Genomic DNA, 16,033 nt, shown 5'->3' on the forward strand with positions numbered 1-16,033 from the left:
TTTATTAAATAAATGTCAGGGCCAGCCGTGATAATTCAAATATGAATACTAAAAAAAAAAAAAGCTGCAGATATCCCATTTAAATTAGAGAGACAAAAATGGGGGGGGGGGGGTTATAAAGTCTGCCACTTACAATATTCTCTTATTTTTCAACAGAAACGTTGTTGTCTCTGTCACGATTCAATCTGCAGCACACTCCCCACACGCTGTATAATACCTAGTTAAAGCCAGCAGGGTGTGAAATGGTATTTGGAAATAAATGAAACTGACTATGAAACAGTGGAGTTGGGAGATATTGCCATGTCAAGATGACAGACAAGTCCTGGAATGGAGCAAAAAAGTTATTATCCTAGAGAACAGCGCGGGTGGATTAAATATAACCCATGATGCCTCATGCTGCTCTGCCTTCATCCTACCGATACGGCAGAGAGAATACAGACAAAAATCTGGTGAAGGCAATGATCCCAGAAGCAGCTTGTGCTTCTGTTGATTTTCATTTGAACAATCAATAGTTTTTCATGCTGCCGTGCCAATAAGTGTTATTGCAAATTGTTTGGTTATTGATGCTCAATATAAAGCCTTTGAAGGAGCTTTAGAGGAACACAATCCCTCGAGGCTACTCTTGGCCTGATTTACAGCTGAACTGATGAGTCACAGTGGACATGCTGGGCATTGAAATAGCGACAAGTATGTTGTCAGCCTTATTAATTTTTAAGGTTGAGTGTTGTCCTGTGGTTTAGAGGACAAGATGATGTATGACGACCGGGGGAGCTCAGAGGTTAGAGCCTAATTGTTAAAAGGCTGAGAGGGGCGAAGGTGTACAAAGTGTGGAGGGTTATTCATCAGCCTGTGTGATGGGTGGGGGGTTGCAAAACAGGAAGAGAACATAAAGTCTGGGGAGAAAGTTTGCACTATACTTCAAGTTCCATGTGAATACACCTCTGAGATTACAAAGGAGGACCCAAGGGGTCAAAAATGTCCTTCATCTTTATCTCTGACTTATTGAATCTTACGTTGATCGATAAACTATTAACTTTGGTAGAAACAGAAAAGCACTGAACCCAACCCCTGTCAGTTCAGACTTGTCTACAGAAGTATAAAATCATATTTTGACAAAGCAGTTTGTATTCCATCATACAAAATGAGATATGTTATTCTTCAAAGTGAATTGGGAGTGTTGAGTCTGAATCACGATGGATCTAAGTTTTGCCAAATGAAGTTTTGCTTGGGTAGCTGCTGCCCTCTGCTGGATTGTGTAATGATTGTGATTTGAGTGTCAGATTAAAAATGTACCCAGATTTAAAGAACTGTGAAACTGGAAGCTCTGAATGTTTTAGTCTGCAGCCTTAGATTAGTTATCATCAGAGTACTGAAAGACTGTTGGGCTGCAGTTTTAACCTTTCTGATAGCTATGCACTCATCTTTTTATTTTCTGGAACACAGTTCAGGTGTGACTACAGCTGATGTAAACAGTGAGTAAGTGCTTGAACCGCAATATATTAACCACTGTCAATACTATCTGTGTGATAGAATTTACAACAATCCAGAAATAAAACTGTGTATTTTCAACCTCATCTTTCAACCATGCGATTGCAGTTTTTCCATGTTTCTCTTATCAGCTAAAAAAGTAATGACAGTAGCTGGCAAGTATTTACACACATCAACTTTTGATGCAGTTCATATAACTGCTTTTCTTATAGCTTATTTTTGTGCAGTACTTTAGACCAAACATTGCGGCGTGATGGCAGATCTCGACCGACAAATGTCATTTCGTAGTTTGTCTGTTGCTGTTTTTTCACTTTGGGTGGTCATCAACTTCATGGACACCGCATTGCTGGTTACCTTGGTTACATGTAAACACAACTGTTTACAACAAAACTTTGGTTAAAACACTTGGTTGGGGTTAGAAATCAAAACTACTGGGGTTGGGTTAGAAAATGATCAGGCTTAGGGCTGAAGATATTCTTTTTGCAACGCAAAATAGACCTCTCATAGACCTCATTTTCATTCTTCACATGCAGTTTCTTTGATGACCTCTAGGAGTCGTAAGTTCTTAATGTAATTATAATGCGAATCTGCCTGCAAGAAAATAAGACTTGTGGGTACATGTTGAAGAGGACAATCTTGTTAAAATTGATTCAAGTTGCAATCGGTCAGTTTTTTCAAGTGATTACATTGTTTATAAGAACTTTTAAACTTCACAAAGCATGTTTCTAGAAAATTATGAGCCATTCTAGAAATGAACAGGCTCCAACTTACAAATAATCAACAAAGAACATTAATCTTTTTGATTGTTACAAAACTGGGAAAACAATCTGCATCACTTTCAGCAGAGCTCAGTGCTCTTTAGGGGAAGTCTCTCTGACAGACTCACTCATGTGCTTTGCTCTGTTTATGAAGTCAGCAATGTTGCTGGCTGCATGAGGAATCTCAGGTACGATACAGCGAGACAAGAGCAAATTCATAAAACAAACACAGTGACACTTTGCTCCAGTTATCAAATAAGAGTCATCATATCTGCCTGAATGAGGGGTAAAATGTGTACGACACTTACAGCAGATTCCTACAAGATCAGCTAGTCTACGCTCCACACCGACACATTAGGTTTTAAAATCTGCAGGACATACATCTGGGAAGCATTACTACATTTTGAAATAAAATCACGACTCCAAGAATAACATTTCAAAAAGTGAATTATTTATTTTCATTTAGAAAGAACAAAAATGAGATCAAAGATGTAATCTTACAAAGCTTTGTGCCTCTTTTCCTACTGACCGGCATTGACGGTGTATCATTTAGAAGAGAAAAGTCTCTGGATGTTAGGATGTCTACAAGACTGTTTGCTTTTTGAAAAACTGTATCTGTGGAATTCTTATGATTCATAAGAAACTGGTGTATCTTGTACTTTATAGACATGTAAAAACACAAGAATATTCCCTGTAAACTTTGTTGTTTAACGTGTTTCCTCCCTCGTGTCTCTTTACACTCTGAGTGTGTGAGTTAAGCTCTTTAAATATCATCTGTCATTCAAAAGAAAACGCACAACAGGTAGGAGAAGCAGTTTCTATTGAGCTCTCAGGCAAATGTGACACTGAGTAAGGGATGACAACTCAACACGCTTTATTGATTTGAGTACAAAGCTTCGTACAAGGGCTGTGAGTTCAACAGTGATCGAGTACTTCTGACCTGGTTCTGAAAGTCTGTGTCAAAAACCATGGTCATAACAAGCCTATCGTAATAATGTATAGTGATATTGGGTGTATTTTGAAAACACCCTGTTGCTGTTTTACAGCAGTCTGTTGCCCAAACTGAGGATTTGGATGCAGAATTCACTGAATGAGTTATTAGGATTGTTATATTTACCAATATTAGATAAAGATTCTCAATAATATCACAATATAAATTTACCACATATTACCAAGTGTCACACATAATTGTTGATGAATGAACATTTTGTTCTCCATCTATCAATTTCCTATACCCGCTTAATCCGTCAGTCGGGTCGCAGGGGGGCTGGAGCCTATCCCAGCAGTCATCGGGCGAGAGGCGGGGCACACCCTGGACAGGTCGCCAGTCCATCACAGGGCCACACAGAGACAAACGAGACAAACAACCACACACACTTACACTCATTCATAAGGACAATTTTGGAGACACCAATTAACCTAACATGCATGTTTTTGGACAGTGGGAGGAAGCCATAGTACCCGGGGAGAACCCACGCATACACGGGGAGAACAAGCAAACTCCACACAGAAAGGCCCACCTGGAGTTGAACCTGGAACCCTCTAACATATTGTTCTATTTTTGGTATTCCAAAGGAATCCTGAACCATTCCCATTAAACGAACTTTCCAACTTCCAACTCTTTTGTTCAGGCTGGGGAAAATTACTCTTCTCAGGTCCAGATTTCACACAGGAGTTTATGTACCCTCAATAGAATCTTCCTTTTCAGCTTCATTGGTGCTGTTGAGCTCACACTCCACTAGGCGGCGCTGTAGACCTGCCTAAGCAGAAAAACAATTTCAAGACATGATCAGCATGCTCCATGACTATGTGACACAAGATTTCAGCCGATCCCAAATGCAGGTCCAGTTGGCTGGTGTGTGACAAAAGACACTTCTGTGTTTGTTAACTGAGAAAATGCACGAGGTTCAGTTCAATTCAGTGCTTTGGATGTAGATTAGCAGAAAACTGCCAATAGGAAGCATGTTTGTGGGGATTATTAATTCTGCCTGTAGTGATAACATAGTGGTTAAGACTGGATGCAGTTCTGGATGCTGCGTCCTGGGTTTGAGAAAGTTGTCCAAAAGATTTTCGTCAATCACCAGGGTAATTCGTGGTCTGCGGAGAAAATTATTAACATTATTTCAGGGATGCTCTGATGTGGCAAATGGACACTGTTTACACATCCTTGTCCAAAGTAACCTCAAGAGCAAACCTGCTGCTTGATGCCTCTCTGCAGAGTTGATCAATGCAAAACAGATCGATACCTGTGATAATCAATGACTTTCGGTTTCTACAATGTGAAAACTTGCCAGTTTTATATCACTGCAAACTCGATGTTTTGGAATTTGAGGATGTTTGCACAAATAATGGAAGAAAATTAAGTGCATTTTCATTGTTTAGTGTCATTGATAAGGAAAGTACTTGCTAATTTTAGTCCTACAGCTCGTTTCACCAAACCTGTGAGGATATGATATCTGTGATATTCATTCTGATAGACTTGTAATAGAACAATAATAATAAAATGCAGCAACCTTCAAATTCACTCAACCCAGTGAAGCACCAGTAGGAAGTTTCAGACCAGGTGATAAACACAACGCTTTCCTCTATGAAAAGGCACGTTATGTTAAAGGCAGAGGATACTCGACCAAATTTAGTCAGACAACTATTCGAAGTTAAGCATTTTGACACAAATAGTTGAAAAGAGTGAGGAGCTAGCTTTAACTAATGCTACATTTTTCCTGCCCTCTCCATCCATTCGTTGTAAATAAAAGTCCATTTTGGTTAATACCACTTTATATTCCTTCAAACTCGTTTTGATGTTAAAAGTTAAATGTGTCAAATAAAAAGATGTGCACTGATGTGAAAAAGAAAGTAAGCCCATATAGTCTGGGATGTAGCTCTTGGGTTTATTTGCAAATTCTCTGAGCATTGCATGGTCTGATCTTGCTGTGAACCTCTAATGGGAAGATTGTAAATTGTCTTGAGTTTTTTCCACTTGTGAATAACATGTTCTCACTGTAGAATGACAGACACCAAATTGTTTAGAAGTGGCCTCATAACCCCTGCTATAATTATGATCAACAACATTTATCGCTCAGAGATCATGACTGTTTTTGTCCTTTTCATTGTGTTTACACAACCCCAATGACCAGCTACATATCTAAACCTCTGCTTTAAAAAAAAGGGGGGGGGGGTCCTTTTGAGTAGCAGCACCTGGCTGCTTCTTACCCTCTTAATTCCTGCAGTATGTGCTTTGTTTGTCACACACAGCTTCTACAGTGCTGCATAAAACAGTAATGCAGAGTAAGTTCATTGGAAGTAGACTCGGATTTCTCTTGAGGTTACACAATCGTCCATCAAAACCAATGCAACCTGCAACTGAACCCAACCACACGGTGGCGTCCATTGAACTCAAGTGCCGAGTCTCGTGTTGTACATTATGTCCTCCACGCCTCGTGACACCGACGCACATATTTTACGAAGTGACCAACCTGCACGCGAGCATCCTTATTTCGTTTTTATTTAAAATGAATCAGCTTATGTTTTTTTTTTTTTTTTTACGATGACACGTTCACAGACAGAGGAATGATGGCAGCACGTGGGATTCAGGTTCGGCCGGTGGGCGTTGCGGATATCCAATGGCCAGTCTGCATGTGCCTTCATCACCTTCGAGTGAACGCACTGTTTCTCTGCGACCAATCAAAGGCGCGCAGTCCCAGTTCCTGGTCTTATAAATGCCGCTGACTTGGACGGATCTGTACCGGAGAATGAGAGAACCACTAGCGAACCAACACAGATCGAGACACTGGACCTGTCAGTCCTTTAGTTTTTATTTCGATTTTCTTGTTTTCCCAGGTAACGTTGCTTATTTTCTCTCTCTTTAACTTGATCAGACAGAACAGGAGAACAGCTTGTACTCATTGTACCAGAGTTTTCATTGTTACTGACTTTATTCATTGATTTATTTCCTTAAAGTGTAAAATCGGCTTTTATCCAGTGGCAGCAGCTTGTAAATTAGTCTCCTGTTCTTTTACAATGCTGTTAGTGTGTCTGTTTTTGGGGTTTTTTTTAGGCGTACGTTGTATTTGAGAAATTGGAAGCAAATGATGCAATGCAGCCTCTATCTTGCCGTTACCTCTTGTTACCGTGATGATCGCAACTAAAACGTAAAACGGGGATGAGTTGAGCTCAAGTAGTTTTGTCCCAGTATTTCTTTTCCATGACTCATCCTTTGTCAGTTCAGTCTCCGTCGTTAAATGTAATCTTATTGGTCGGCATTCACGGTGGAAAGTTTTCTCCTCTTCTGCTTCCGAAGAAAGGAAAGGGGATCAAACTGGAAATGCGCCCTTCTTAACATCCTCAACTTGTTTTTTCTCTCCCCTCCCCCTTCTGGAAGAGAGCACAATGGTGCAGTTTTGCGACCCCCACCCCCCACCCCAAACGCTGTTATGCAACATGTGATTCGGTGCAAACGGCGGTCTCACATCTGCTCTGCTCTGCTTTGCTCTCATCCTCAGGTGTGTTATAGTATCAGCTAAGATGGCCATGTCAACCAGTGCCAGCTTGAGTAAAGCTGTCAAAAAACAGTACATGGAGCTTCCTCAGGGCGATCGAGTCCAAGCCATGTACATTTGGATAGATGGAACTGGAGAGGGGCTCCGCTGCAAAACCAGGACTCTTGATTCTGAGCCTAAAAGCGTCGAAGGTAAGCAGCAGCCTCTTGAATCTTCCTCAAACAGTAATGTTCCCTTAAGCTTGGCCGCAGTGTAATGTAGCTGCTCTCTTCATCTCTTTGCAGATCTCCCTGAGTGGAACTTTGATGGCTCCAGCACCTACCAGTCTGAGGGCTCCAACAGCGACATGTATCTGATCCCTGCAGCCATGTTTCGTGACCCATTCCGTAAAGACCCCAACAAACTGGTCCTGTGTGAAGTCATGAAATACAACCACAAACCTACCGGTAAACCCAACCGCTTTGTTTCTGTGCAATTTCATAGTAATGTGACGATTTGGTCTTGGAGTAGGAATTATGAAACTCTGGAAGCTAAATACGTGTTCAGTTTGCTGCATTTCTGTTAGCAGTTGGTCGTATTAAAACAAAAAGCACTGATTTGACTGATCTGAGGGTGCAATTTCATGGGCTGGTGGGGGGAAAAAAAAGAGCATTTGGTTCTAGCCACTGGGGGGAAAAAAAAAAGTACTTTCATCAGAACTTTTTAATTAAATGATCATATTCTGACATGAGGTGAGCCACCATCTGAATTTCTTGATAAGCTGGTCAAACACACCAAGTAAATATGGGACACAGCTGCAGGTACACACTCTTAATAACAGGTGCTCGAGCAACTCTGGACAAATTCTGTCATTTGCACCCATTCATTCTCAAGCTTAAAACTGTAGAAGAAAGGCCTGAATAAACTAAATGGCCATATAATGACAAATGCACAAAAATGGAAAGGGAATCTAACATGGATCATTTTACAGATCCAGTGGTTCAGTTTGTACAAACTTACCCTTTTCTTTATATCTATATAGTTTAGAGCGTCCCGCTTTTGTAGTAAACCAATGCTTGAATCATTTCTATGATAAAGAGTAAACCACTATTATTTGGTGCCATTGGTCCTCTAAATCTTTTTCTCCCTTTGCAGAGACCAATCTTCGGATCACTTGTAACAAGGTGATGAATATGGTAGCGGACCAGCATCCCTGGTTTGGCATGGAGCAGGAGTACACCATCCTGGGCACTGACGGACACCCATTTGGCTGGCCATCTAATGGTTTCCCTGGACCTCAAGGTGAGCATCTGAGGCTTTTGAGTAATGGGACCTCTGTGTGGCGTGTTGTCGGGCGGTTTTAACACTTGTGCATCCTTGCAGGTCCATACTACTGCGGCGTGGGAGCCGACAAAGCCTATGGCAGAGATATCGTGGAGGCCCATTACAGGGCTTGTCTCTATGCTGGTGTCAACATTTGTGGAACAAATGCCGAAGTGATGCCTGCTCAGGTAATAATAATGTTTGGATATGAAACAGTTTTTTTTGGAAGAGTCATTTAAGTGTTACTCGTGATGATCAACTGTTTTCTGTGCGTTTTTAGTGGGAGTTCCAGATCGGACCTTGTGAAGGGATCGACATGGGTGATCATCTGTGGGCGGCCCGCTTCATCCTGCACCGTGTCTGTGAAGATTTTGGCGTTGTTGCCTCTTTTGACCCCAAGCCCATCCCAGGAAACTGGAACGGTGCAGGCTGCCATACTAACTTCAGCACAAAAGAGATGAGGGAGGATGGTGGGCTGAAGTGAGTGAAAGCTTTGCAGGCTTTTTCTCAAGTTCTGCCAGTAAAGTGTGTGTTCATTTCTGACCATGTCTCATGTAACCTCTGCTTTCAGAGCCATTGAGGAGTCCATTGAGAAGCTTGGGAAGAGGCACCGCTATCATATTCGTGCCTATGATCCCAAAGGGGGGCTCGACAATGCCCGTCGTCTCACTGGCCATCATGAAACCTCAAACATCCATGAGTTCTCCGCAGGTGTTGCCAACCGTGGCGCCAGCATCCGCATCCCTCGCAATGTCGGCCAGGAGAAGAAGGGCTACTTCGAAGACCGCCGCCCGTCTGCCAACTGTGACCCGTACGGTGTGACCGAGGCCCTGATCCGCACCTGTTTGCTGAACGAAGAGGGTGACGAACCAACGGATTACTAGATCCACAACCCATAGACTGACTCCCACTGCCCTCCCAAACTTTCTCTTTTCTTTTAAAATAGTACTGTATTTTTCTCCTTTCTCCCACTGAGATGATTTAACCTGCATTTTTAATGGCTTAAAGTTGGCTGGTCAACTTAAAACATGACAAGGTGATGAGATTCCTGGTAGTTCTGAGCTGGTAATGTCAGGGTATGTCCTTCCCCATGTATTTAGCAGGGATTGGATTTTTTTTAACATTGTTTTATAGCCCATGTCATATCATTACCTTTTTGTCTATTGGTGACTAAAATGAACTCAAGCACAAGGACACTGCAGAGTAGGGCTACTAAGGCTGGATGATGTGTGTAACTTAATAAATCTGACTAGTTCATGTACTGTTAATGTGTTGAACTGACTTTTCAACTATCCAGTCTTCGGTGTTACTAATGCTCTCATTTATCAAGTGTCTATTTTTAAATGGCAACGTTTGTCTTCAGATTCTGACGCACTGGGTTAATGTGTATGGTACACTTTGTAGATGTCTGTACCCAGATGTGAGTTGTTAATGTTGTGGATCTGTCCATAATGCCATTTGTAGATTTCCTCAAGGAGTTTTATCCTTTTGTTAACTGCGATATTGTAATGCACCTGATTTGGTAAAAGATTATGTTTACTGAACCTGGTGTTTTTTATTGATGCATTTAAAACTTTTATTTTTATCACAACATGGTTGTATGACTCTTGACTTTAGACTTCTCATGAGGTGATTCGCTTGCTCCCTGATGTCTGATAAAGAGGGTTACAGCACGCATTTATAATTTTGACTTGAGCATGAAGACATAGAAGCCTTCAGAGAGGAGACTAATGTTTAGTCTTTTCTGAGGTTTGGAGGAACAAACTAAACTAGTGTGTGAAATTCTAACTATATTTTCAATTAAGGAAAAACTACATGCGCCTACCACAAAAGTAAAAGCAGCAACTTTTTTTCCTTGTTTAGCATAGATTGCTGATATTATAAAGACCATATGGAACATAACAATTTCTTGCTTGCTGCCAGAGGAGTTCAGGCTGGTCTCCAGATTGCAGTGTTACTGCTTATCTTTGCGAAAGCTGTTTTAACAGCTGGTGCAGCAGCATTATACTTTAAGCAATAAACACGTGACTGTGAAATGAAGCACACCTAAAGGTAACTCAAGTCAAGTGTCCCTGCCTGGGTCTTCCTTTGCCAATTGTTCTGATGTTTCAGCCTGGCATGTATTTGACTGAGAGCTCAACAGTAGCTTTGTTCAGACTGGTTTTTCGGATCCCGTGGGTAGTAACTGGAAACTGGTGCACTCACGAGACAGTTATTAGACCCCTTCGCTGCAACAGCCTGAGGCCAATATTCCCGAAAGTGCTGTGTCATAAACTGCTTCACAGCTCCACTGATTGTTATGGACGGGAACTAGACTTGTTTTGTCTGGGTCATATTTTTAACATAGAAGCAAACAAGAAAAGCCTATTTGTACTCTAGCTTTTCTATTTATAGGAAAATTAAATGAAAGTGGAAAAGGTACATTAGATGCACAGACTTGATCAAGTAAGTGTTACTGTAAAGTTCTCACGGGACGATTCCCTGTTACCTCTGCATACTTGGTGTCCTTAAGTTTATCTCTTATTTCAGTGTCAGGTGTTGAGCAATCTTTGTTTTCCTCCCATTGGAACAAAGAGGCTGTTGAACTACATTCTTGCAAGAAGCACACAATATTCTCATTCTATCGGACAAGAACATTTACCTATAGCTTGCCATTCCTTCTTTGGGGGGATGGGCTATAAAGTTTGTTTCTGAGACCTTTCCCCTACTTCCCAACTGCCTTCACAGCACACAGTCTGAGTCAGATCGCTGATTGGCTTCGCCTCGAACAAGTCAGCCAATCATAAAGTAACAGGCAGAGTCAGGCATGTCAAAGGATGATGTCTGGCATGAAGCCAGCAAATGTACTTTAACTTTGTTTTGGTCCTTTTTGTGTTGTTCTGCTCCACACGGGACTGTCTGCCTTCCACCTGTTTTGCGTATTCCTTTGCTGGGTTCGCAGACAGTGTAACAGACAGTCAAACGTGCAGAAAGCGCTTTGAAAACTTTATTGTGAGTAAATAAAATTCTAGTTTCTGCCATTGTGTAGTACAGCTTGTAGAAGAGGAGAAATGGAAAAGTCCCACATGCGATAATGCAAGAAACAACAAAAAACTGAGATCTTAATGAAGATGACAAAGTCTAGTATTGATTAAAATAATTGAATGAATAATTCTGCCTACAACACTGTCAGATCAGTATAACTGAAGAGTCCAGGAAGCAAACAGGGACATCATGTCCTTTTCCCAAAGTCACCCACTCACCCCACCTTTGCTATTATTTCTCAGATTTCTTTTACATTGGACACCGAAAAGGCAACATTTTAACCACAGCAGTCTCTTTGAATGCATAAGTCTTTGTATGTCAGATTCAAAGCTGTTATATTTGTGTCTTGGTTGATCGTTCTGGTGCTCTTGTTTACCACTCGAGTGCCATAATGCTATCACAGGAAGTGGGGAGTACCACCCTGCTATGAGCTGTGAAAGCTTCTTAATGACATTCAGTCACTGACTAAAGTCCCCTCCACTTCCTTGCTTTGAAGCTCAGGGTTCGATTTGCATGCATAATCCAAACCTTCCTCTGCCTGGGAAGCTTGAACGATGGGGAGACACTGGACAAAGGATGGAAAGGGATGCTGCCCTGTTGCTATGACAACCACCGGAATGTACAGGCTGGATCGTGGTGGCTCTTGTATGGGTTGGGAGGGGGGAAAAAAACATACCCATGTTATGTAAGGGGAAAAATTAAATGGGATCTAATAAGTGGAGCTGCACAATACCCTCTTGGCCAAATACAGCTTAAAGATTCTTGTCAGCTTGCACGCACACACACATTATGGCATCAGGATGTGCAAATACCCTGCAACTTCACATCAAAAGCGATAGTTTTCTCCAATCTAATGTAAGACTGCATGTAGAACAACAGCAAAAGTGGCACATGAACTGAGTATCTGCCGTTTTCAAAGGTTGACACCGTTGTCAGTGTGTGTCCACTTTAATACTTCTCATTTATGTTGCGTTGTTGTGTAACACATCATGCTGGCTCAAACCAGTACTGGCTTCTCTCTCTACAGTGTGAAACAAGGGAAGAGGACGGTGCAAGAAACGTCTAACCAAAGATTTGCAGAACAGCGTAGAAAGAAAAATATCTGCAGCTTGTTTGGAAAAAAAAAATGCTGCATCAGAAAACTGCAAAAGAGGAAGAGGAGGTGTCACTGAAGACAAGGTCTGGCTCATCTCTGGGAAAGACGCATGTATATTCCCATCAGGAAATATATCCCATCAGGAGACAGCAGAGGAAGAGTTTCTGCATACCTAAATTGGTGTTTGAATGCTTTGACACAGAAATAGAGAAAAAACATTTTTGATCATAGTAAAATGCTTGAATGAGAAACTAAACTGTGTTTACTCTATATAACTTTAAGCCTTATTATATATATATTTTTTGGATATTCTCACTCAAGCTGAATGTGTTCACATTATCTCCCTGAAACACATGGTGTTATCCAGCCCTGTCTGCGGTGAATGAGAATAACAAGCTGTTGTTTGTTTGCATCATCTGCACACTCACACAGTCATCATTTTTACTAACACAGATGTACCACGACAGGAGTTCCCTGATTGGCTGAGCGCTCTGCTGTGATTGGGCAGATGCTGGATCTCCTTCAGCCACTCAAAATTACCTGTGCTGTGATTGGTCCTGCTATTACACATGACACAGTGACACAGTTTTGACTGTGCTGCTGCAGCTCAGTGGCAGACTGCTTTTGCTTTTGAAGATAGAGAAAGCAGATAGTTAGAAGTGAGGGAAGCAGGTGTACCCCCCCCCCCCCCACCCCCCCAGTGCAACAGAGTAACTGAGGACTGAATAAAGAGACAGGGAAGCAATGACTTACTGTGCAAAACGTGTCAAAATAAAAACCCTACAAATGTAGAATTACAGGCATATATTTGCTCAGTCATTTGTAAAGTATGAATTAAAAAGTTTGCATTTACCAAAAACTTTTTTACCGTAAGAGCTGGTGACTGCTTGTTTTGGCTCAGTGATACTTAACCTGGTTAGGCTGTTGGGAAAAATCTGCATTTGAATTCTTTTCACTTGAATAAATATTTCTTTTGTGCAATCATCCAGCATTCTGCATACCTTTCTTTTTCACAAAAAAAAAAAAGAAGAAAAGTCCCTAATGGAATTTGAAAATAAGTAACTCTAACTTTGAAGTTATGATTCACTAACAGTTCTAGTCACAAGCCGTTCTGCTCAGTTCCACCACAGTTCTAACACGCCACACTCCCATAATGTGAATAGCTGACTGAGTGACTGGTCAGATGCCAGTAGTCTTGTAACTCTTAATTCACAAGAAGTCCCAGTCCAGTCCTTACAGAAAATTTAAGGACATGAGAAGAGTTCCTTTCGCATGCACTTTGGCAACTTTGAAAGCCCAGTTAGAAATGTTGCGACTTTACAGCGGATCGTTCTTAGGAGAACACAGTGTAAGTGTCAATTTCCTGCAAAACAAAAAAGTCAATGCTTTGAAAAAAAATTAAAGCATTTAAGATAAAAAAATTAACCTAAATAAAAATATACAAATATATTTGCAAAAAAAATATATTGCCTCACTCATGGCAACTAACTCTATTCAAAACAGTAAACCCACCAATCAGGCGGTTTTTCAGATCAGCTTCAGAGCTCAATGGACACTTCTGTTAAACAAATACTTAATAAACAGCATCACCAGTTTAGTTTAGTTTATTAATTTACTGAACTGGGAACTTTCACATCCTACATATTAGCTATGTAACCAAGTTAATCTAAATATGCGGTCCTTGGTCAGGAGGAAGCCATCACTGGATGACAAAGCAGTAAATTTCAACATTGTAACAGCTGCGCTTTTAAAGTTGAACGTCATCACATAGTTGGTTAGCTGCACACTTTGAGCGTTCTGCAGAATTTATCTACAGATTGTTACTCAGCCACAACTAACAACTAAGAGGCCAGAAGACAATTTACTCCACTGTTCTGCAGAAACTAGAGGGGCAAATGACGTCACTTTACATGACAGGGAGTCAGACTTATTGAATGCCTGGAAGCACCAATGAAAAACTACACAAGTGCATGTGTGTAACGAGCTATAACGTTATAATAGCTGCCGTGATAGTAAAAGTGAGTAATAAACTCATAAAACTGTATGCCATAAACCTGTACGTCTGTCATGCGACAGTTTTTTAAGCTGGAAAGTGGCCTTAGTGAATGTTCACACTGCTCCTTCAGGTGCCATGTGTGTCATGCGATAAAGTAACCCAGATCCTCCTCTGACCTGTGACAGTCACATAAAGTTTCATGTAAAGCTTGCTGATTCTCTTTTTTTTAGCTGCAAACATCATCATCTCTATGAATTTTTGTTACCCTGGCATTTGCTGTTGCACGTCCTTGTTTGCTGACTCTGGCTCGTTCTTGTCCACACTATGTGCTGCTGTGCAAACAATAGAGCAGTTTATAGCTAATACACTAAGAAAATAAATCTATTGAGAGAAGATGGCGCCTGAGGGTTTATTCTTGAATAATCTGACTTGTAGGAGTATAGGAAAACTCCACAAAGTGAATCATATGAAAATTGAGACACTGTGGGGAAATATAAAATATGACAGTCCTGAGCAAAAAGTAATTTATCCAAGTGTACTACATGTATACTTATTTTATACTAAATCTGAGACGGTATACTTTTCATATACTATATTTTATATACTTAAGAATAGAAGAGTGAAGTATAATTGGCTTATACTGAAAAGTATAAAGAAAATTCTAAGACTAAGTACATTAATACTAAGACCAGCTTATACTTTAGTATACTTCTTACTTCTTTCTGCCACAAAGTACTAATACATAATACTAATTTATCTTAATCCAAGTACAGAATAAGGTGAAGTTGTTGACTCAGCACTTGATTTCATAGAAGCTCTTTGTTTCTGAAATGTACATCTTTTTAGTTTTAGTAATTCTAAGTTCATAAATGTATACTTAAAGTATACTTCAATAAACTAAAATGTGGACTGGAAGTATATAACTAGTACACTAGAAGTATATAGATGAGTGTACTTGTTGTATACTTGAAAGTGTACTTTTGCGAACTTGAAATGTTCCAATTTAGTCCGAAGAAGTATTAAATTAGTATACTTTCTAGTACACTACAAGTACATGGTCCGCAGTATACTTGCTATACTAGCATACTTAATAAAATGAACTTCAGGTATACAACTTTTTGCTAAGGGAGTGTAATAATTTCACATCTGTCCACACTTGTTTGAGCTGTCAGTTTGTCAGGACTGCTTAACAAAAGATTTCTAAAGTGAACAGGTTGTACACTTGTGTGTGGGAAAAAAAATCAACCAACTCCCTCTCCGGAGATGCCCTTGACTTTTCACTTTCTCAGCGCAAGATCACGCGCTAACTCAGCACCTCTGTGTTGTAAAGTTCACATTCATCTAGCTGTAGGTGACGATCTGTGGAGTGCTGCGTCCTTTAGTTCTGTTGCACAACACAGCATCAACAAGATTGACCGCAACCGTATCCAGAGAAGATCTGTACGAGGTTGTCAAGTCTGAATACACAGGTCATATATCTCATATGGCTCCACTCTTTTGCATCTGCTTTGTTTTTCTTCTGCTGATTAGATCGACACTGGTACGAATCTAAAGTCTTCCTGACTTCCTGACTCAGTCAGCAAAACAACAAAGCACCAACAAATAAACACGGAAGAGTCTTCATATTAGGGATGAAACCTATAACACAAGGAAATGGATTTCTGAATACATACTTCTTGTTTTTCAAAGGAATAAGAAAGAATGGACTGGACTTAATACAGAAAAATATTACTTGTTCCCTCATATAATCTATTTGCAGTCCACTCGTTTAACAAATCAGCACCAACACCTTATATATATATATATATATATAATATATTGTGTAAAAATGAATGTACAGCTTCTTTACGTAACTGACTCACCACTCCCTGTG

The 16,033-nt window shown here is 40.5% G+C and overlaps 1 protein-coding gene across 1 annotated transcript; it reads left to right on the forward strand.

The window, feature by feature from the left end:
• The first annotated feature begins 5,955 nt into the window (after positions 1 to 5,955).
• On the forward strand, positions 5,956 to 9,633 carry glula (glutamate-ammonia ligase (glutamine synthase) a). The gene is made up of 7 exons (XM_072364452.1): positions 5,956 to 6,083; positions 6,746 to 6,933; positions 7,027 to 7,188; positions 7,877 to 8,023; positions 8,105 to 8,232; positions 8,325 to 8,524; positions 8,616 to 9,633. Exons 2-7 carry the CDS (start codon positions 6,768 to 6,770, stop codon positions 8,926 to 8,928), a joined length of 1,116 nt encoding a protein of 371 aa, XP_072220553.1. The 5' UTR covers positions 5,956 to 6,083; positions 6,746 to 6,767; the 3' UTR covers positions 8,929 to 9,633.
• The last annotated feature ends 6,400 nt before the right edge of the window (positions 9,634 to 16,033 follow it).

This window comes from Leuresthes tenuis, unplaced genomic scaffold (assembly GCF_036924035.1).
Source record: "Leuresthes tenuis unplaced genomic scaffold, fLeuTen1.0.hap1 SCAF_14, whole genome shotgun sequence".
Classification (NCBI taxonomy): Eukaryota; Metazoa; Chordata; class Actinopteri; order Atheriniformes; family Atherinopsidae; genus Leuresthes; species Leuresthes tenuis.